Source organism: Podarcis cretensis, assembly GCF_951804945.1.
Source record: "Podarcis cretensis genome assembly, chromosome: Z".
NCBI classification, from domain to species: domain Eukaryota; kingdom Metazoa; phylum Chordata; class Lepidosauria; order Squamata; family Lacertidae; genus Podarcis; species Podarcis cretensis.
In genome coordinates, this window is record NC_137184.1 from 32,676,999 (window position 1) to 32,697,603 (window position 20,605).

Sequence of the window (20,605 nt, forward strand, 5' to 3'; positions counted from 1 at the left end):
TACGTCAGGATCGTAGTAAAAAACGGGGGGGAGGTTTTCACCCTCCTGAGGAGAGGAACTAGGCTTTCCATTGGGTATCTCGTTCTCAAGAACCGCCTGCTATCCCTGCTTTCGCATTTTCATTGGCCGAACCGCACGTCATTCAAAAAAAAAACCAAGCCACGAGGGGGGCGGAACGGCCTGACGGGCAGGGATGAAGGGCAGGACCCGACCAGAGTTTTTTTGCGTCAATGGATCAAAGGCGGGCATTCACGTGGTTGCTGTTTCGGGCACATCATTGGCTCTTGCTAAGCCCCGCCTTCTGTGGTCTTGTCCAGATTCCCAATGAGGCGTGGTCATGAGCTGGCCACGCCCCCTTATTAAAATAGCCAGTAGCCTCAGGGAAGAAGGCTTTGTACCCTTCTTGCTCACTTCCCTTTTAGATTGCAAGGGTGTCGTTGCACGTATTTGCATGTATTTTAAATAATTAATTGGCATATTTAAATAAGGGCGGGTCACGTGGACATGTCCTTGCCCTCCCAGCGCAATAGCGGCCCCTATGGCCTCACCAGTGGGGGGGAGAGGGGAAGTACCGCAAAAATTTAGGTTCACAGCCGGAAGTGCTGCCGTGCTTTACGGCGCGCAGGGTGCTATTTGCTCCCTGCCGGGGCTTGACCATCCACGTGCTCAACCTCCCTTTCTCAGCCTCCCTTCCTGGACTGAAGAAAAAGGGAAGGGGAGTATTGGGGTGTCTGAGCTCCCCCCATGGCGGCCGCAGAAGAGGAACATCCCTTGAGGAACGGGCTGGTCATGAGTGAGGACGATGAGGAGAAGGAGGTGAACTTTCAAGCCCAACCGTATTTATTTCCAAAGCTGTACAGTGGTACCTCAGGTTACATACGCTTCAGGTCATAGACGCTTCAGGTTACAGACTCCGCTAACCCAGAAATAGTGCTTCAGGTTAAGAACTTTGCTTCAGGATGAGAACAGAAATCGGGCTCCGGCGGCGCGGCAGCAGCGGGAGGCCCCATTAGCTAAAGTGGTGCTTCAGGTTAAAAATAGGTTCAGGTTAAGAACGGACCTCCGGAACGAATTAAGTACTTAACCCGAGGTACCACTGTACTCTGTGTGATCCCATGTGTGGGGGAGGGGGTTGTTTAGAGCCATCCGCGCGTGGGGGAAGCGCTCTGTAAGCTCGGGAGGATACCTGTGTTGCCTTCTCGTCGTGCTGCGGTATTCCTGTTGAGCCGCTTTAATGCAGCTGGCTTTAAGGATTTCTTTGCCCCGTGAAAGATGCCCAGGACAGCATGCCACAGGCGTAGCCAAGGGGGAAGGGTCGGTTCTGCCCCCCCAAACAAAAGTCGGTTCTGCCCCCCCCCAAACAAAAGTCCTGCTCCCCAACCATGTCCTGACTCACCCCCCCCCCCGCAAAAATTCTGGCTACGCTTATGCAATAAGGAATAAATATATTAAAGCTCTGCGAGATTAAATAGCAGAACTGGATTGTTGCCTCCTTGCAAAGGCTTAAATGGCTTTTGAAAATTCTACTCCTAATCCTGAGTTTTGATCCCGACATCTGTGTCTCCCCTTGTCCTTTCTTTGTTGCGTTTTTCCTTATGGCCACTCTCCAAAGCTATAAGCAGTGCGTTTTTTCTATTAAAAGTGCTGGAACTCACCTTGAACTTCTCCTTTGTAACGGCAATAGCACCCACCTGAGAGGTGCAGGAATTTTGTTCCGGCAAGTTCCAACTGGGGAAAAAAGCCCTGGCTGTAAGGCAGTAAGTCCAGTGAGCAGGTCAGTCTGATTAGCTGGCAGCTGCATCTCCTCACAGGTTAGCACTGTCATGCTCAGTGGTACCCTTTGAAGTTATTATTCATAGTGTTGCAAGGATGAGTCTGGGTTCAGCCCTAGGTGAGATGGTCCTTGGCCCATATTCATTGGTAACCTTTTGTTCCCCAGGCGGACAATGAAGAAGCAACAAAGAAGCACCACCAGCTTGTGGATTCACTCACTGCCTTGGCTGGAGCGAAGCGGTAAGAAGGAAGGGAGACTGCTTCATGGCCCTGGTGATGGAGACAAAGAATGAGCGATCTAAATAGCTTGATTTTCCATTCCTAACTAGGTCAATGTCCTTTCCTTTTTTTTGCAGACGGAGGGCAGTTGAACGCACTGAGGCGAGCAGACAGATCTCAGAATTTGATATTTGTGGTGGAGGTGAGAGCTCTTGGAGCGTAGCAATCACTGACATAGATGGATCCTCTGTTACCCCTGGGGCATAGCTAGGAGGGAGCATGTGGCCAGATCCATGTACCATTTCTCAATATCTAGAGAACTGAGATGCATGGCTATAGAACAAGTTTGGCCTTCCAGATGTTACTGGACAACAGCTCCCATGATCCCTAGCTATTGACCATGCTTGCAGGGCTGATGGGAGTTGTAGTTCAGCAACATCTGAAGGTGCCAGAGGTTCCCCACACTTGCTATAGAACATATGCTTTGCATGCAGAAGAAAGTCCCTGGTTTGGTATCTCCAGGTTAAATGGTCACAAATCAGGTGATGGGGAAGGTCTCTCTGTCTGAGACCCTGAAGAGCTGGTGCTAATCAGAGTGATGATACTGGACAAGACGATGCACCCAGATCTGGCCTATCATCCAGTGTTACCATGTGTTGTGCATTGCAGATGCTAGAGAAAAAGTTCTCCTATCAGAACTGCTGCAACCAGCTTCCAGCTCACCAGGTCTGAGTTCCATTCAGAAGCAGCTGAAGAAAGCCCAGAACAAAAAAGCCATCCAGCTCCCACTGAGCAAGGAGGAGAATGAGCGAGTGAGTTCAGTGGGCTCTTTTGGGGGCAGCTGTGCTTGGGGTGGTGTCAGGGAGGAAGATGTTGGCATTGGAGAAATGTGAAGGAAAGGGCACTGGAGAGAGAAACCAAAAGGAGAGGAACAGAGGAAAATGTGTGTGTTGGCACTAGTAGGATAGACTGGCAAAAGTACCTTTTCCTGTGGTACAGGTAATTCTCAACTTATACGGTTACGTTCTGCGGTCACAGCATAAAGCCAAAATCACATTTAGTCACAGCACATTGGGAACAGTGATGGGTGGGATTGCCATTTTTCCCCAGATGCACCCTGCCTTTTTCAGATTTTTACAAAATTTGTTCGCCAAGCACATGAAGCTGAATGCACGCAAGTTCAATGTGTGTATGTTGGAAGTTACTTGTACCTCTCTTAATTTTTGTTGTCAAATTCATTTTCTCAAGGTTTGCTCCTAGGCTTATCCTTTTAAAAAAAATAAATATTGGGTCTTATAAATTAATGAGGAATAGGTCCACCAGGGGTTATCGGCTGTAACAGAACAATTCTGAGGCAGTATGCTAGACAGAGCATAAACAGGAAAAAGCCATCAGGTGGAATGTAGAACCAAATGTTCCTGTCTTGTGTGATAAAGCAAAGTATTTTTTTCTGCCTTGTGATGGACGTGAATTTAACTTGGGTGTGCTATGTTAATGGTTTCAGATCAAATAGATGGAGCGGAATTGATACCTGGCTACATTGCCAGCTCTCACTAAATGAAGTATTAAGATTCCAACAATGGGATTGCATCATATTCTGGGTGAAGTAAATTCCTAAATAACTTATACTGAGGCTTGACTATGGGCATCTTTATAGTGGGTGCTCTAAAATATGCCTCTGGGAAAGCTTGCTGTTGCTGGTCTACCATATATATATTTATACATATACATATACATACATGCGTGCGTGTGTGTATCTCTCTCTCTCTATATATATATAATATATGTTTCAGACTAGTCGGAGCCAACAGAGGGTCACACTTTTATAGTATGTTCTGCCAGAAATGGGTTCTGGCTTGACAACTCCCACGTCTCCTTAAAGAAATACCTGTGTGTCACTGGGATCTTCCTGCTGAAGGTTGTGCTTGTCTTATCTGTCTACCTGCAGGTGGTGAGGGAAGCTGCATACACTCAGACATCTCAAGCCCTAGCTAAGTGGCAGCCAGTGGTGCAGCAAAACAGACGTGCTGAGCAGCTAGTCTTCCCATTGCAACAGGAGAGAGTGACTGTCACGGCCATTGAGGAAGTGATAAATGGATGGCAGGTGGGTGTTGGTTGACCTCAGCAAGAAGTGAGAATTAGGCTTGAGCTGGACCCAGCTCTTGCACGGAGCTCTTGCCTCATGTTCAAGCCCAAGCTATGCCCCTAGGAGTGTAGGAAACTGCTCTTCTACTGTGTCCCATCTAACTTAATATTTTCTGCGTTGACTGCCAGCAGCTCTCCAGGGTTTCAGGCACAGTTCTCTCCCAGCCCTACCTGGAGGTGTGTGGGTGTGCCAGTCATCTACTGTGGCTTCTGTAGCTTGTGGTCTGGTAGACGGAATTCTGACTTAGCTATTCAACTTCATAGCTCTAATCTCCTATTTGAGCAGAACTTACCAAGTTGCTTTCTCAGTTCTTCTCTTCCTCTGAAAAGAAAGAGAATTAGAGAGACACTTACCTGTTTTATTGTGCAGATTAATACCATGTAAGTTGTTAGGCAATCCATTGTTACTATGCAGTTACAGACCCATTCAAAAACAAAGGAAACCCCCAAACCATATAACTTCTAGCATAAAATTTGATATGGTTCACAGGTGTGTACGAAACAGGGAAAAGAAAAACAGCCCATACAACACTTAACTGTCAGAATATTTTCATGAAGGTTTGTTGTGGGAAATGAATATCTATGAACTGTTTCTGTTACTGTTTTATTCATATCAGCCAATAAACAAGCTAAATAACACTCAAAAGACCTTTCTGGATATTTTAGTCAGACAGGAATAAATCTGCTTTGCTCATCTCTTTTAAAAATTACAAAAATAATACCTATTAGGATTTCTATCGCTCCATCCCCACGGAGGGCAGAATTGTTCATTGTAAGAAAACCCCAATAGGCAGTTAAGGCAATTAAATTTGGTCCTAGAGAAGATCAGCCAATATTTGGGAACAGTCACATTATCCATATATTTGGCACAACCCTTGAAGCAGTCAGTGGACAAATCAAGATAAATTGGGGAGCAGGTTTTATAAGCATCTGTCATGGAGAAATTTGCATCAATATCTTTAACCTGAAGTTTAAGAATACAATTTGCCCAGTAGTGGTACTGAGTAGGAAAAAAATCAACAAAGGTCTAATAACTGTAATTTATTGATGCAGGCTTTGGAATTTTCTTCTTTTTTGTTGTTGCTAGAAATAATATATGGCAATTATGTGGTAACGCTATCTTATATGGGCTATCCAGTTCCAGCTGATCTTTTTCCATACCTCTGAGTTACTTTTAAAAGACAGCTGAAGAAAAATCTAGAGAATTTAGCCACAGGTGCATTTTTCTGGAAGAAAAGTACCGTTCTGAAAGTTTTATAAGTGTTTACATTTTACTTAAGATGATGTGGCACTTTGAAAACTGGGAAGTGCAACAGAAAAGGAAAAGGTAGCAACCAACCACTTCCCTCTGTTTCTGTGCCCATTCAAGCTCTGTTGCTTTAACTGCTCTTCCTGCCTCTATCATACTATTTGGTCTCCATGAGCCTGTTCTTTTATACAGCTTTGCCATTTCAGCCAAGGCAGCCCTCCCTCTCATCATGTTTGGAGAGCACTCATTCTTAAAACTTCCTGTCTGTATTGGAACTAAAACCTATCCTTACTAAAGACTCTGAAAGGTGTGGTATTCTCCCTTTTTTGAAAAGGAGGGTTATGTAGAAATTATTCATGAGTTCTTCAGTAGGGGTGCAGTATAAATGTAACAAATAAATAATAATACATTCCATTTATTTGTTTGTTTATGTATGTATTTATTTATTTATTTATTTATTTATTTATTTATCTAGCTATCTATCTGCCTGCTATGGTTTTTGCTCGGCCAGTAACTAACATGCTTTTGGTACGATAAAAGCAGTGAAACAATAAAATAGGAAATAAATTCTAAAAAGTAGTATTACAACAGTCTTCATAGGGACAGAGAAAAGCTAAAACCATAACGACAGCATCTAATCACAAGCTAAAACATTTCAGGGGTAAAACAAACAGAGTTTGAATGCCTGTGCCCCCCTCCCTTTTAAAGGCTTTGCCTGGTTCTAAAACAACATTAGAGTTCAAGCAATCCCCTCTTGCGGAGGGTCTTATGCAACCCGGGGCCACTGCAGAGAAGTCCCTTTTACCTGGTGGTCTTCTCACCATAATCTCAGGGCGCTTGTGGGTACACAGTGAGATGAAGAATCCTTCAGATACTGCAGCCCTAAGCCATGAAGGGCTTGAAATGTCAAAACCAGCCGAGCCTTGGAACTAACTTGGAGCCAGTGAATATGGGAAAGCATCTGTTTAATATGCTTATAACTTCGTTAGTTCCTATGTTGCCTCAAGTTTCCAGATAGTCTCCAGAGGCAGCAATGAGAAGCATAGTCTGCAAAGAAAGAGGTAGCATCCCTTCACGTAAAATCAGACTGGCAAATAAAGTATTGTGAGGTCGGGGGGTGAGGGTCCCCTGTTTTGTTAGTGACCTTTTGCAACCTTGTTGGACTAGTCTTTAGAGTAAGCTGAAACTTACCTCTCTGTGTCCATCCTTCCGACGTCTCACCCGCTCTAAGGCACGAACACCCCTGGAGCAAGAAATCTTTGATATTCTGCACAGAGGAAAGCAGCCAGTGAAGGACCCACTCCTGACGCCACAGGAGAAGTCCTCGCTGCAGGCCATGAGTCTGGAGGAGGTGAGTCTAGATCTGGCTGTTTCTGTCCCATTCTCCATCTCTGCCTCCCTCCTGGATCCCACACTGCCTTGCTCTGTAAGCTTTTACAGTCAGCCCTCCTCTCCATTTGTGCGCATTTCCAGGCACAGTTGCGACGTATGCAGCGCCAGAAGGCTCGAGTCCTGCAGTCCTACTACGAGGCTAAGGCACGACGTCAGCGGAAGATCAAGAGCAAAAGGTAAGCAATTGTCGTAGAGCAGCGGCTGGCAACCTACAGTCCCATTAGTTCTGATAGCGAACCACAAAACTGTCGTTCCCCCCCTTCCCCTGCAAGCACAGTTACCTGCTCCGTGCCTGATATCAAATTTTACATTGGGTGTGGGCACAGGTAAAGACATGGGTGTGAAAGAACAATTGGGAAGCTGCACAGTATGCTCCCATTTGTTTCTGTTCCAAGAAAGGCTTGATGTGCTGATCAGATGATTGGTCGCGACAGCAAGGCTTGCAGGGATTGGCTGCACTACAGAGTTCTTGAACTCCTTAGTTCAACTGACCCCTGCCCAAAGCAGACATTGCTGTAAGTGCTGATCAGCTGACTTAAGTTGGAGAAAATTTGTGAACAGCCATCCAACCCACCTTCACCCTTTTAAGTTGGCTGCCAAAAAGAAATGAGGCTGGGTGGGAAAAGTCCTCTTCTCACTTTTGTGGATGAGCCCTGTTCAGTTTCTGCATAGTTCCTTGCAGCCCACAAAGGACTAGGCATCTTGCGACTCGCTACACTGGGCTCCTTTGGGAGGGAAGGGCAAGACTTAAATGTAATTTTAAAAATAATTAAATAATAAATAACATTTGGAGTATGTTAGAATGAGGAATTCTAAAACAGATTCAAATCCCTGTGCACGCAAAATGAAAACATGCAGCCCCATGTGCGGTTTCTCTGTTCCCCAACAGGTGTGGGCTCTGTTTGTTTATTTTTTACACTTTTCTTGCAATGATCTCTTGAGAAGATGGTGTACATTGCTCTCCCCCTCTCTCTCAACATTCCCATGCCCATTTTATCTTTATCCTGTGAGGTGGGTAAGGCAGAGACATTGACTCAATCAGGGTGACCCATTGAGCTTGACAGCTAGCAGGGATTTGAAACAGACCTTCTGGCCTTAGGCTGATACTCCACACAAGGGGTGGGGAACTAGTAGCCCTCAATAAGTTGCTGGATTCCAACCCCTACCATCCCTGGCCATTGGTTGTACTGGCTGAAGTTGAGGGGAGGGCAGCAACATTTAGAGTCACAGTTTTCTTGTCTCTTCTCTAACCACTTCACTGACTCTCTGCTGCAGCCTCTGGCCCTCCAGATGTTGCTGAACTACAATTCCCATCAGCCTCAACAAGCATTGCCAATGGCCAGGGCAAACAGGTTCTACACACCAGCTCTATTGCCTCCCTTGAATCAGGAGTTGGCAGTGATGTCAGTTAGCTGTGTGTCCTTTCCCTCTGGCCTGGCTATTCAAGCCTTAGACATTGCTATCTTCCTCTTCCTGAAGGTATCACAGAATGCTTAGGAAGAGCAGGAAACGCAAGGTGCTGAAAGAATTCGAGACGTTGCGGAAAACTAACCCTGAGGCAGCTCTAGAAGAGCTAGCTAAAATTGAGAAAGCGCGTATTGAGGTGAGTGCAGCCCTCTTCCTGTGGCACCGAGATGAGGCCCCTCTGCCTAGTGGAGGGCGCTCTCTTACTGTACTCCGCCATCGTGACATTTTGCCTTATTTCTCTGTGCAGGAGAGGATGAGCCTGAAACACCAGAACAAGGGCAAGTGGGCCAAATCTACAGTCCTCATGGCAAAGTACAACCTAGAGGTGAGAGACGTGTGGAGCGAGGAGGCTTTATCAGCCAAAACCCGCTCTTAACATGTAATTAAACCAAGGCAGGTGCCTGAGAGATTTGATCGAGCTGAAACGTACCTTCCAGAAAAGGATTGGCTGAAAATATCAGTCTTTTCCCATAGAAGTGGTTTTTAGAGCACCTTTAACAACATTTGCAAGTGGGTGATAAAAGGCCTTTCTTTTGTCTGCTTGCCTTCCCACCAATGGGTGGATTTACATCCAAAGCCAAAAACAGATGGCAAATCATTTTCTGGCCAGTTGCAATTCATACCCTTTCTCCTGGGAAATTGACTTTCTCTGGAGAGTATTGTTTGAAATTCTTACTTGGGAGGGGGAGGAAATAGTATTGTAAGTTGGGCTGTTAAATATTTTACTTGCTTCCTGGGTGGTTATTAGATGGGTCTATGCTTTGCTGGTCCCCTTGTGGCTGAAAATACGGGATACTGTAAGTCAGGGAAGGGCCAAAGATAGATCTACAATCTACTGGTAGATTGTTGGACAATTTGCAGTAGATCAGCAAGGGTTTCTGACTTCTGATTGCTTAACAACAGCTGTGTCAAAAAGAATCCTCTGGCACCAGACCTTTCAAGCTCTTATCTGAAATAATACAGAAACAGGTTTGTCTATGCAAACCATCCCAGTATCCATGTTGACTTTTGGGATGCAGCAGATAACTGTCTCCTCCCCCTAAGCCTCCATTTTGCATATGGCGCCACCTTCAAAGGTAGAGCTGTCATATTTCAAAAAGTGAAAATGTTGTTGAGATTTTGGGTGGTTGTGTTTTTGCCAGAGTTTTTGAGCTGTGTGTGTATGTGTGACAGACATTTTTTTAGCCATTTTATGGAAAATAGGCAAAAACGACACTGCTGACATGAGTTACCATACGTCTAGATTTTCCCAGACATGTTGCTGATTTCCACGTGGACACTGCTTCCAACTGCAGTATTCTGGATATGTCCAGGAAATTCCAGACGTATGGTAACCCTATTCAAAGGCTCTACTCTTTCCACCTGGCTTTGGGGGTTGGATGGACCTGGGAGGGTTCTAGTGAAGAAGCAAAGAATAGCTTTTGTAAGCCTAAGGTCTGCAAGTACAATGCTCTTGCCTGCCTGCCTTTCTAGGCTAGGCAAGCCATGCAGGAGCAGCTGGCCCGGAACAAAGAACTGACCCAGAAAGTACGCCCGGCATCCGATAGCGAGGAAGGTGGCAATGACACTGACGCAGAGGGGGATCTTGTTCCAAGTGTTGTCAATGAGAGGCCTGCTGGGCTGGATCCAGACAACCCCTGGATGTTGGGACGGCCCCACGCAGAGCCCAAGGAGGACCTTCCAGCTGCACCAGAAGACAGTGAAGAAAGTGACGAAGAGATGGAGCCACCTGCAACCAAGGAGGAGACTTTGCTGCAAGGCTTTGTTGCAGGTCAGCAGGGCCAGGGCCATAAAACAATGCATGGTGTGGGGGAAATGAACAGGGCCATCCAGTGAAAACGATAGGCTGTATATTCAGGATACAATTTATTATTATTATTATTATTATTATTATTATTATTATTATTAATTTTCTTTTCTCATAACAATTATTCAATATCATCATTTAACATCCATTTTCTAGTTTTCCCCCTCCCTGTTGACTTCTCCCAACTTCTACTTCTGGTTTGATACATTCTGTTTATACATAATGTTCTGTTATCACTAATTACCGTATTTTTTGCACCATAACACTCACTTTTTTCCTCCTAGAAAGTAAGGGGAAATGTCTGTGCGTGTTATGGAGGGAATGCCTACGGGTGGCATGCCTACGGATTTTCCTCCTCTAAAAACTATGTGCGTGTTATGGTCGGGTGCGTGTTATAGAGCGAAAAATACGGTATATTTCTTGTTATCTGTAAATAAAGTTGTGAATGTTTCTTTAAATCCTGCTAACGAGTCCATGTTTTTTTCTTGTTTCTGCAAGTATGTTGTAAAGTGTTCCCATTCTTTTCAAAAGTCACTGTTGTTCTTTTCACGCAGTTTGGCTGTTAATTTTGCCAGTTCTGCATAGTTCATCAGTTTTTCTTGCCATTGTTCTTTAGGTGATATTTCTCCAGTCTTCCAGTTCTCTGCTATTAGGATTCTTGCTCCCGTAGGTAGCGTACATGAATAATGTCCGATTTTTCTTTGGCATTTCTTGTCCTAGAATACCTAACAAAAAGACTTCTGGTTTTTTCACAAAGGTTATTTTAAACATTTTTTTCAATTCATTATATATCATTGCCCAATTTTTAAAAATAATCTTACAATCCCACCACATGTGATAAAACGTACTTTCCCCTTCTTTACATCTCCGAAAGTTCTTTTGTTCTGTTTTGTACATTTTGGCCAGTTTTAATGATGTAAATTACCACCCATAAATTTCAAGTTCACTTTCCAAAGCCTTATCCAATCCTCAAATTGTATGTTATGACCTATGTTCTGTGCCCACTTCATCTTTCCCATTCCAACAGAATATTATACGCCTCCTTTAACAATTTAGAATTATCATCTATGATATCCTTTTGGAATTTGGAAACTGTAAGTGAATCCTCTCTTGTTGTCTTCCGTGAAGATTTCATTTAATGCCTATAATGTAACCAACTCTGAAGGTGTTCCTTTATCTCATCGTAATCTTTCAATTTCCACTTTCCTTTTTGTTCTACTAATAAATCTCTATATGTTGGCCATATTCCTTTCATTCTTAACGTTTTAAGTGATAATGCTTCAATAGGTGACAACCACCACGGAGTTTTGGATTCCAGTAATTCTTTGTATTTTCCCCATACCCTTATCAGGGACTTTCTAATTATGTGATTGTGGAATTCTTTGTGTACCTTTGCTTTTCCATACCACAGATATGAATGCCAACCGAATCTGTTGTTGTGTCCTTCTAAGTCTATTGTCTCCTCTTTTTCCAATTTAATCCAATCCCGAATCCAAATAAGGCATGCTGCCTCGTAGTAAATTTTAAAATCTGGAAGAGAAAAGTCTCTTCACTGTTGTAAGTCTGTAAGTATTTTGTGCTTTATCCTTGGCCTTTCCCATTCCAAATAAATTTTGAAATATCTTGCTGCCATTTTTTGAAGCAAGCATTTTTACTTATTATCGGTATTGTCTGAAAAAGGAACAGCATTTTTGGCAGTACATTCATTTTTATTGCAGCAATTTGTCCTAAAAAAGAGAGGTTCATCCTATTCCATATTTCCAAATTCCTTTTTATTTCATTCCAAATTTTTTTCATAATTGTCTTTGTAAATACAGTGGTACCTCGGGTTAAGAACTTAATTCGTTCTGGAGGTCTGTTCTTAACTTGAAACTGTTCTTAACCTGAAGCACCACTTTAGCTAATGGGGCCTCCTGCTGCTGCTGCGCCACGGCTGCATGATTTCTCTTCTCATCCTGAAGCAAAGTTCTTAACCTGAGATAATATTTCTGGGTTAGCTAACAGTTTGGTTTTGTTTTTATTAAGTTTAAAACCTGCCACTTGTCACCTGCCACTTGAATTTTTTCTATTACTCAAGGGAGAGAATTATTTGGATCTTCTACAGTAATAACCAAATCGTCCACAAAGGCTTTCAATTTATGTTCATTTTTCTTTATTCTTATTCCTGCTACTTCTTTATCCATTCTAATATTCCTTGCCAGAACCTTCAGGACCAGAATGAACAAAAGCATTGATAATGGACATCCTTGTCTAGTTCCTTTGTGTATTTTACATTGGTTTGTTATCACCTGGTTAATAATCCATTTTGCATTCTGTTCTGAATAAATATTCCCTTGTTAAATTTTACTCCAAATTCAATTTTTTCAAGAACTTTTTCATGAAGTCCCAAGAAACATTATCAAATGCTTTTTCTGCATTTATAAACATCAATGCTGCTTGTTTTTCATTTTGCACTTCCAGGTATTCAATTATGTTTAAAATGTTTCTGATAATATTTTTCATTTGTCTACCTGGAAGAAATCCTGCTTGGTCTTGATGTAAATGTTCCTCCAAAGAACTTTTCATTCTGTTAGCAAGGATATATGCAAATAGTTTGTAATCGTTGTTTAATAGTGAGATGGCCTACAATTTTTTACTAATGTTATATCTGAATCTTGTTTTGGTGTTAATGTTATATAGGCCTCTTTCCATGTTTCTGGGACTTCCCCTGTTTTTAAAATCTCATTCATCATATATTTTAAGGGAATCACAAGCTGTTCATTTAATTTTTTATAATACTTTGCTGAAATTCCATCTAGTCCTGGGGATTTGTCTGTCTTTGCTTGATTTATTGCATCTAATATTTCCTGCGATGTTATTTCGCCATTTAATAGTATCCGTTTTTCATCTTTTATTTTTGGAAGACTGCTGCTTTTTATATATTCTTCCATCAGTGTCTTCTTTTCAATTCCTTTTTTGTAAAGATCTGTGAAGTACTTAATGAAGTCTTCCCTTATTTCCTTTTGTTTGTCAGTGACCTTACCATTATGCTTTATCTTATTTATATAATTTTTTGCTCACTTTTCCTCATTTGCCATGCCAGTAATTTCCCTGGCTTGTTGGCATGTTCAAAATACTTTAGTTTCATCCTTTTAATTTTCCAATCCAACTTATTTCCTCATTAATCAACAGTGAGTATTGAATTTGTAATAGTTTAATTGCCTGTTTAACCATGTCTTTATTTGGTTTTTTATCTTTTCTCCTTGGACTTTGATTTGTACCACTAGAATCCTCCCTTTATTGTCTTTTTGGATTAGCTTGGGTTCAAGTGCAGGTTTAATGTAAAATACTACACCACGTCTTTTAGCATTGTCTGCTAATATAAAGTCCATTCCTAATTTTTTTATTAATCAGAATTACTTTGTGTTTGTTTGCTACGTGTGTTTCCTTCAGGGGGAAAAAAGTATATTTTGACTGCTGTAAGAAGCAATAATTTTATTTAGCTAGTTGACAGAAGTTTGCATACTGCTTACTTGACTGCTTAAATCTCCACACGGTTTTAGAAGGAACGAACTGAAATATTTCTTTTAAAAATACTGACAAATGCAAAAACAGGTCAACATTTATTTTAAAACTCAAAATAAATAGAAATAAAATCTGTTGTATTAAAACAATATGCCTGGGTAGGCTTGCTGGGGTGTGTGTGTGTGATGTATTCCAAAAAGTTGATTAGTGCAAATTTTGGGTCTGCCGATATTAACCATGGTGGCAATATGGAGCATCCACATCCCAAGGCAGTGTACCCTTGAGTACCAGTTGCTAAAGAGCAGCAACACAGAGAGGGCCTTGGTTTTCCTACCTGCAGGATGCTGGGCTAGAGTGATGTCTGATCCAGCAGTGCCCTTCAGATGCTATGTTAATTTGTGTCGTGTTCTTGCTTCAGGTCTTAACGGTGAGGAAGTGACGCCCAAGGTGACGGACGTGCTTTTACCAGCACCCCCAAGCCCTGTGCCAGAGGGGCCGCTCCTGAGTGAAAAGCTGGAACGGCTTCGTACCTTAGAGGATATGGAGGCCATAGAGACAGAGGAAGTCCCACTGGAAAACGGAATGCCAGAAGTCAACGGTGCTGAACTTCAGCAGCCTCCGGAAGCTGAGTCATCGCCCAAGGGCGGCAAGACCCAGAGCTCCAAGAAGAAAGCCAAGCGCAAGGCTCTGATTGATCTGAAGGCAGTGCTGGCTCAGCCACTTCGTCCCATTCAGTGTCCGTTTTTGCCTTCTGCTGTACAGGATGAGGTGAGCACCATTGTTGTTGTTTAGTCGTTTAGTCGTGTCCGACTCTTCGTGGCCCCATGGACCAGAGCACGCCAGGCACTCCTGTCTTCCACTGCCTCCCGCAGTTTGGTCAAACTCATGCTGGTAGCTTCGACAACACTGTCCAACCATCTTGTCCTCTGTCGTCCCCTTCTCCTTGTTCCCTCCATCTTTCCCAACATCAGGGTTGTTTCCAGGGAGTCTTCTCTTCTCATGAGGTGGAAAAGTATTGGAGTCTCAGCTTCAGGATCTGTCCTTCCAGTGAGCACTCAGGGCTGATTTCCTTCAGAATGGATAGGTTTGATCTTCTTGCAGTCAAGATTCTCAAGATTCTCCTCCATCACCATAATTCAAAAGCAGTGAGCACCATTAGGAGGGGCTAATCAGGGGTTCCATGGATCCGGAAGAGCTAAGTGCTAACACTTTACTTGCACTGTGCCCCTTCAGGCTAACGGCGTGGGAAGCGTTCATCTTTGAAAGCTCCCCAATGGGAGAAAGCTAGTATGTCAGGGAGAAGGTTTAATCTCCTTGGCGGGTTTGTTTTCCAGCTGCAGGGAGCCTTATCCCAATGCATCAGGGAAGAGAGAGCATGCTTTACATTAGGGATGGGGCGGGGCTGTGGCCCTCCAGATGTCATTAGTCAACACCCATCAGCTCCAGTTAGCATAGCCAACTATGCTAAGGGTAGTTGTAGTCCAATAACATCAGGAGGTCCACAGGTTCCCCTTCAATCACATGTAGAAGGGCTTTGGTTCATTCCTTGTTTTGTTTCTCATTAAAAACTGATTTTGGGTAGCAGAACTAGAAGCCGTATTTGCCTAGAGTTATTGGAGAGCCAGCACTGAGCTAAAAGGACCAACTGTCTCACTGTATGAGAAAGCCAATCGTTGCCTTCACAGATTAGCTTTTTCAGAGCAGGCTGGCCCAGTTCAGAAATGAATGGCAAATTAGGACTTGTTGTTAGAAGAAGAAACCTGAGGCTCACGCACTCCTCCACATGTATAAGAGGAGGCTGAAAGCTTCTACTTTACCCCTTTTTAAAAAATGTTTTTATTTGAATGCACACACATTGTGTGTGTGTGTGTGTGTGTGTGTGTGTGTGTGTATACACATAAACATATATACATACATATAGAGTATTAAGAATAATAAGCTGGTGAAAGCACCTAAATATTAACAACAGCAATTATAAAAAAACAAAAACTAGGCTATTAACATTAGTACAATTTATATGCCTAGAGAAACTTAGACATTAAATAGGAGTAACTAATAATAGAATGGTACCTCGGTTCTCAGACGAAATCCATTTGCTTTTTCGAAAACCGAGGCACGGCTTCCCATTGGCTTCAAGAGCTTCTTCCCCTAAGCGGAAGCTGCATTGCACATTCGGATTCTGAAAAGTGTTCAAAAACGGAAGCGTTTACTTCCAGGTTTTCAGTGTTTGAGAACCAAAACATACAACAATGCAGGCATTCGGGAACCGAGGTTCCACTGTATAACCAAAGGGACATTATTATGCTTTCACTTTTGAATTAATCACAGTTCCCTGTTAAGTCCGAACTTGAGGAACTGTGGTTAGGTGTCTTCAATATGCTGGTTTATTTTTTAATGAGCAGCAGATAAAACAAATTTCTGTTCCACAAGTGCAGACATAACAAGGAACTGTCCAGAGCTTACAAGCAGGTGATTTCAACCTCCTTTCACATAAAGAAGGGAGAGAGGAAGGGGCAGCAGCAGCACACTGACACGAATAAAATCGTCAGAAGGAACCATGAGGGTCATCTAGTCCAACCCCCTGCAATGCAAGACTCTTGCCCAACATGGGGCTCAAACCCACAACCCTGAGATTAAGAGTCTCTTGTTATGCAAGTGTATTATTATCTAATCAGCCTTCCAGGTGGTGTTTGACTATGGCTCCCATTATCTGTAAGCATTGGTTTTGCTAACTGGGGGGTGATGGGAATTGGAGTCTATCAGTACTGGGGGGGGCACATTGGGGTGGGCTGCAATGTGACAAAGCATGCTTTGTCATTTAGTTTGAATCATGCCAGCATGTCTTAAGCAGACAGCTTGTGTACTACAGGAAAGTATTCGAGGACCGAACTGCTCCAGAGAATTCTTGCAAGCGAGCTGAGTCACATGCTGCTGGGAAAGGGAAGGAGGTGTTTTAAAATCCAAACACCAGAGCTCCCAGACAGACCTCTGGGCAGAGAAATTCCTTCCTGCTCCAAATCCCTGCACTGAGTCAGACTCTGTGAGCAGAAGCAATTCAGCAATCTCCTTGAATGAGCTTTCATTGGATGTAGTTCCGTGCCACTCAGCAGTATCATGCTCCCCGTTGGTTAAGGATGCAAAGTGGGGAGGAGACTCATTTGTCTGTTCTCTTCGTTCATTGTACACCTGTCTTTTGGCTCCAGCAGGGCCTGCAAGAAAGCTTAACAGCACTTTCCCTAAAACAATTACATTTCCAATTGAGCATCAAGGTCACTGTTAGATTATACTCTTCCTGTTTTAGTTACCTATTGTCTGGAAATCCTGTGAGACTCCTTGTCCACCTGCCTGCTGATCTTTTTCTCCCTTGCAGCTAGAGATGGGCAAAGACCAGCGACAGGTGATCCGGGAGGCCTTTGCAAGTGACAACGTCGTTGCCGACTTTATGAAAGAAAAGCGTCGGGCAGAGCAGAACAGCAAACCGAAAGTTATCAATCTGGTGCTTCCAGGATGGGGCGAGTGGGGAGGCGCGGGACTACAGCCGAGTAAGATGAAGAAGAGACGGTATGTTTCAGGGCGGAAGCTTAATGGTCTGTCACTGCCAGCTGTCACCTGCTTCACCTCCCTTCTTCCTTTTCTTTTTTGCCCTCTAGATTCCTTATCAAACCAGCAGCTGGGCCCCCAAGGAAAGACAGGCACCTGCCCAATGTTATCCTGAGTGAACAGCGCAATATTTCAGCAGCGGTTCATCAGGTGAGTTTATCACTCTGGCCTGGGAGACTGCCATTCACGCTTTCACCTGCAGAAACAATGTGGGGAAAAGAAAATGCAGTATAAATGTTCTTAGAATCATAGAATTCTAAGATGTTAGAATTGACTTCTTTTTCTTCTTAATTATAGAGTTGGAAGGGACCTCAAGGGTTGTCTAGTCCAGCTCCCTGCAATGCAGGAATGTAATTAAACTCTGTGAATTTAACTGTTCCATTAAACTACTTCTTCATTACACTGCAGGTAAGCCAGCTGCCCTTCCCCTTTGAGAACAGCAAGCAATTTGAACGCAGCATCCAAGCACCCATGGGCCCCACTTGGAACACCCAGCGTGCTTTCCAGCGTCTGACAGCTCCTCACATTGTCACCAAGCCTGGCCACATCATCCGGCCCATCAGTGCTGAGGACAGTGAGCATCTCTGCAAAGTGGAAAAGGCAAACGGCATGGGAAGGGAGCCGGATTTGGCACTGTCATTGTCACCCCACAGTCATCACCCACGCCATGCTTCAAAGAGGAAGGGTCGGCGGAGCTAAGTCCTACAGGGACTCCGCCATACAGGCCAGACTCCTTAGGCTAACTGGCATTGTTGTCTTCTTATTTTCTTCAGTCAATTTTATTGATTTTCAGTATATAACACAGAAACACATACAACAAATGTCTTCGTTTCCCATCCCTCCCTCCCTCCATTTATTCCTACGGAACAAATCAGTTTATTAAATTCTGCCAGAATCCATTGAGTGAATTAGGTGGATGCCGGTCATCAGGGTTATCATTTTGGAAACCCAATGAAAGGATGACAAGTTTCAGACATCTATGTCTTCTGTGCTGTTCAGTGTTTGTACTCTCCTTGTTCGTTTTTCCAGTAAGGGAAATTGTCTGTGCATCTTGCTTCCACACAGAATTCTGTGAATGATCCAGTCTCTTCCATTTCTGTGCCACCAAGTGGAAAGTGAATCTATTAACAATTTGTATAAAACTGTGGAACAGTAGAGTTTGAAGGGATCTCCGAGGGTGATCTAGTCTAACCCCCTGCAATGCAGGAATCTCAACACGCGATCCCTTGTCCAATTTGAAACCATACCAGACCCTGCTCAGCTTTACAAATGTGTTAGTAGTTTTATTGCTGCAGTTGAAATTAAGCTGATCTTCCCTGGAAATGGTTAACAGTCCTAAACTTGATGTGCAATCTGCATGTTGCCCCTTGATGTGGCTTCCTCCCCCCACCCTGTGAACACCTTTTACCAAAAGGATGTACATAAGTCACATGTGGAACATTGTACCAATTGTATTGCAAGCTTACAAACACAAGTATGATAATGATTTATTACTATAGCTGCATGTTAGATGTGCCAGATGCCATTTACGTAACAGCTTAAATGTAATCACTCATATATGAGTTGAGACTAATGCTAAGGGTTTTTTGGTCCATAAATTATTCCAATCCACATCTTCACTTTCTATGCTAAATCAGTTTCCCACAGCAATTTTACATGATCATGTTGTCCAATTGTTAGTTGGCTGAGTATTTTGAAAAGCATAGGTTTGTATTGCATATTATCATTCTAATTGTATTTTGTAGTCGAGCCACATCATTATACTTCTGGAAGTGTTGGTAAATCACTGTCAATCTTAGGTCTTTTGCCTTGATGGACAAACCTTACCAAACATTTTAAGAGTTTCGATCAATATACAAATAGGAATAGTCTGAAATGAAAACAATTTTTGTAATACCATCATTTTTACCGATGACGCTCTTACCATTCATGATAGGTTTAACTTGGGCCTATTACTTACGGTCTTTAACAGTATCTTTAGTAATGGTAAAAAAGTACTTTTATCAAGCTTTACCCAAGAATTCCTAGATATTTTACATGGTGGGGGCAGATCTTAAAGCCTGTGATCACTTTGAATGTATCACAATTCACAGGATAAACTAAAACACAACTATTTGTTCAGAGATAGCCCAGCAATTTTACCATATGCTTTCCATCTCCCTGTTGGCCTCTGACAGTGATTAGTCTGGATCAGAGATCATCAGTGCGATATAATCAGCAAATAAATTGAGAGGGTAAGTCTGACCGTTGCGCAGATGACGTCACCACCACCCTGTCTTTTTAAATAAGTGTTATTTGTTTTTTGAGAAATCAATAAGACAGACCCATCACCAAATTTCCAGCATTTAGCTTTTTGAGGCCAACTGGAGTTTATTCTAGCGTTTAGCTTCCACTTAATTGAAGAAGCTAGCTGTCTGTGAGTTCAGCCAGTTGTGTTTTCTTGGAGGGAAAGAAGGGAAGATGGGATAGGGTATTCCATGTGAAGACATAGGTCTACTAGCCACGAATTTGGTGACAAGGTTGGTTGGTTTAAAAGTGCAAGCTTGTATTGAAAGATATGTTTAATACCTGGCTCTTTTTCATAAGCAAATTACTTTAAAAATAATGCAGTTGGGTTTGTTCATCTCTTCCAAGATTAATTGCCATACTCTACTCAACCTACTATGGGGAAAAACTATAAATATACTGCTACTTCAACAGGCTCAATGGAAATAAAGCTATTAACATGTATTTATCTCCAATAAAACTTCTACATTTGATTGCATCATGTGTGGGATTGTTGTTGTTGTGACTTCCTGAGGTGTAAATCTAAGAATCGGTGCTGAAAGCTTCCTATTAATATTTGCACATTTAAAACGCTGTTAATTGTGTGCATGTGTGTGTAGAAAACAACTACACCTTATAAGCAGAAATGGGAGTGAGAGTGCAGAATACAAATAATTACAAATGACACTTCTATGGCAAATTGTTCCTGTGTTGGCTCTAAAGACTGAAAGCATATTTTGCAGATCAGCACTGTCACGCTACGTGTTTCCATTGCCCCTGCTGCAACATATGAACAGCCTGCTATAGAGATAAGGAGTGTTCAGGTATTTGCCTGAACTCTCAAACTCTGTATCCAAGGGCAAAAGCAGGGGTTTGCATGGCAGCCCCACTCCCAAGGTTCGGTGTGCCTGGTGTTAAGTGGGGAAGGTATATCAGTCCTCAATGTGAGATGTTCTATGTTCAAGAAAACAGAAATTTCAAAAAGCCCTGCAGACCTTTCTTGCTCCACACAAGGGAGGTTGGGGACACAGCAAGGGTGCTGCACGAAAGGATGTTAGGGCATGTCCACATTTGTCTGATGCCCAGAGTTACATGATTCACATGACCAAGTTAATGCCTGTAGCATTTAGGACAGGGGTCAGCAAACTTTTTCAGCAGGGGGCCGGTCCACTGTCACTCAGACC

At 43.0% G+C, this 20,605-nt stretch overlaps 1 protein-coding gene across 1 annotated transcript; it reads left to right on the top strand.

Annotated features, from left to right (window-relative positions):
* The first annotated feature begins 559 nt into the window (after positions 1-559).
* Positions 560-19,920, top strand: UTP14A (UTP14A small subunit processome component). The gene is made up of 14 exons (XM_079962327.1): positions 560-816; positions 1,940-2,013; positions 2,130-2,194; positions 2,662-2,804; positions 3,941-4,096; positions 6,618-6,737; positions 6,860-6,954; positions 8,258-8,381; positions 8,493-8,570; positions 9,719-10,016; positions 13,975-14,324; positions 16,927-17,117; positions 17,207-17,306; positions 17,565-19,920. Exons 1-14 carry the CDS (start codon positions 745-747, stop codon positions 17,853-17,855), a joined length of 2,157 nt encoding a protein of 718 aa, XP_079818453.1. The 5' UTR covers positions 560-744; the 3' UTR covers positions 17,856-19,920.
* Positions 19,921-20,605: the final 685 nt, after the last annotated feature.

Bases quoted from the DNA above. Each gene is read 5' to 3' on its own strand.
- UTP14A (XM_079962327.1), top strand. From the start codon at position 745: ATGGCGGCCGCAGAAGAGGAACATCCCTTGAGGAACGGGCTGGTCATG. The intron at 2,195-2,661 runs GTGAGAGCTCTT...TGTGCATTGCAG, and splicing joins ATTTGATATTTGTGGTGGAG to ATGCTAGAGAAAAAGTTCTC. The intron at 14,325-16,926 runs GTGAGCACCATT...TCTCCCTTGCAG, and splicing joins CTTCTGCTGTACAGGATGAG to CTAGAGATGGGCAAAGACCA.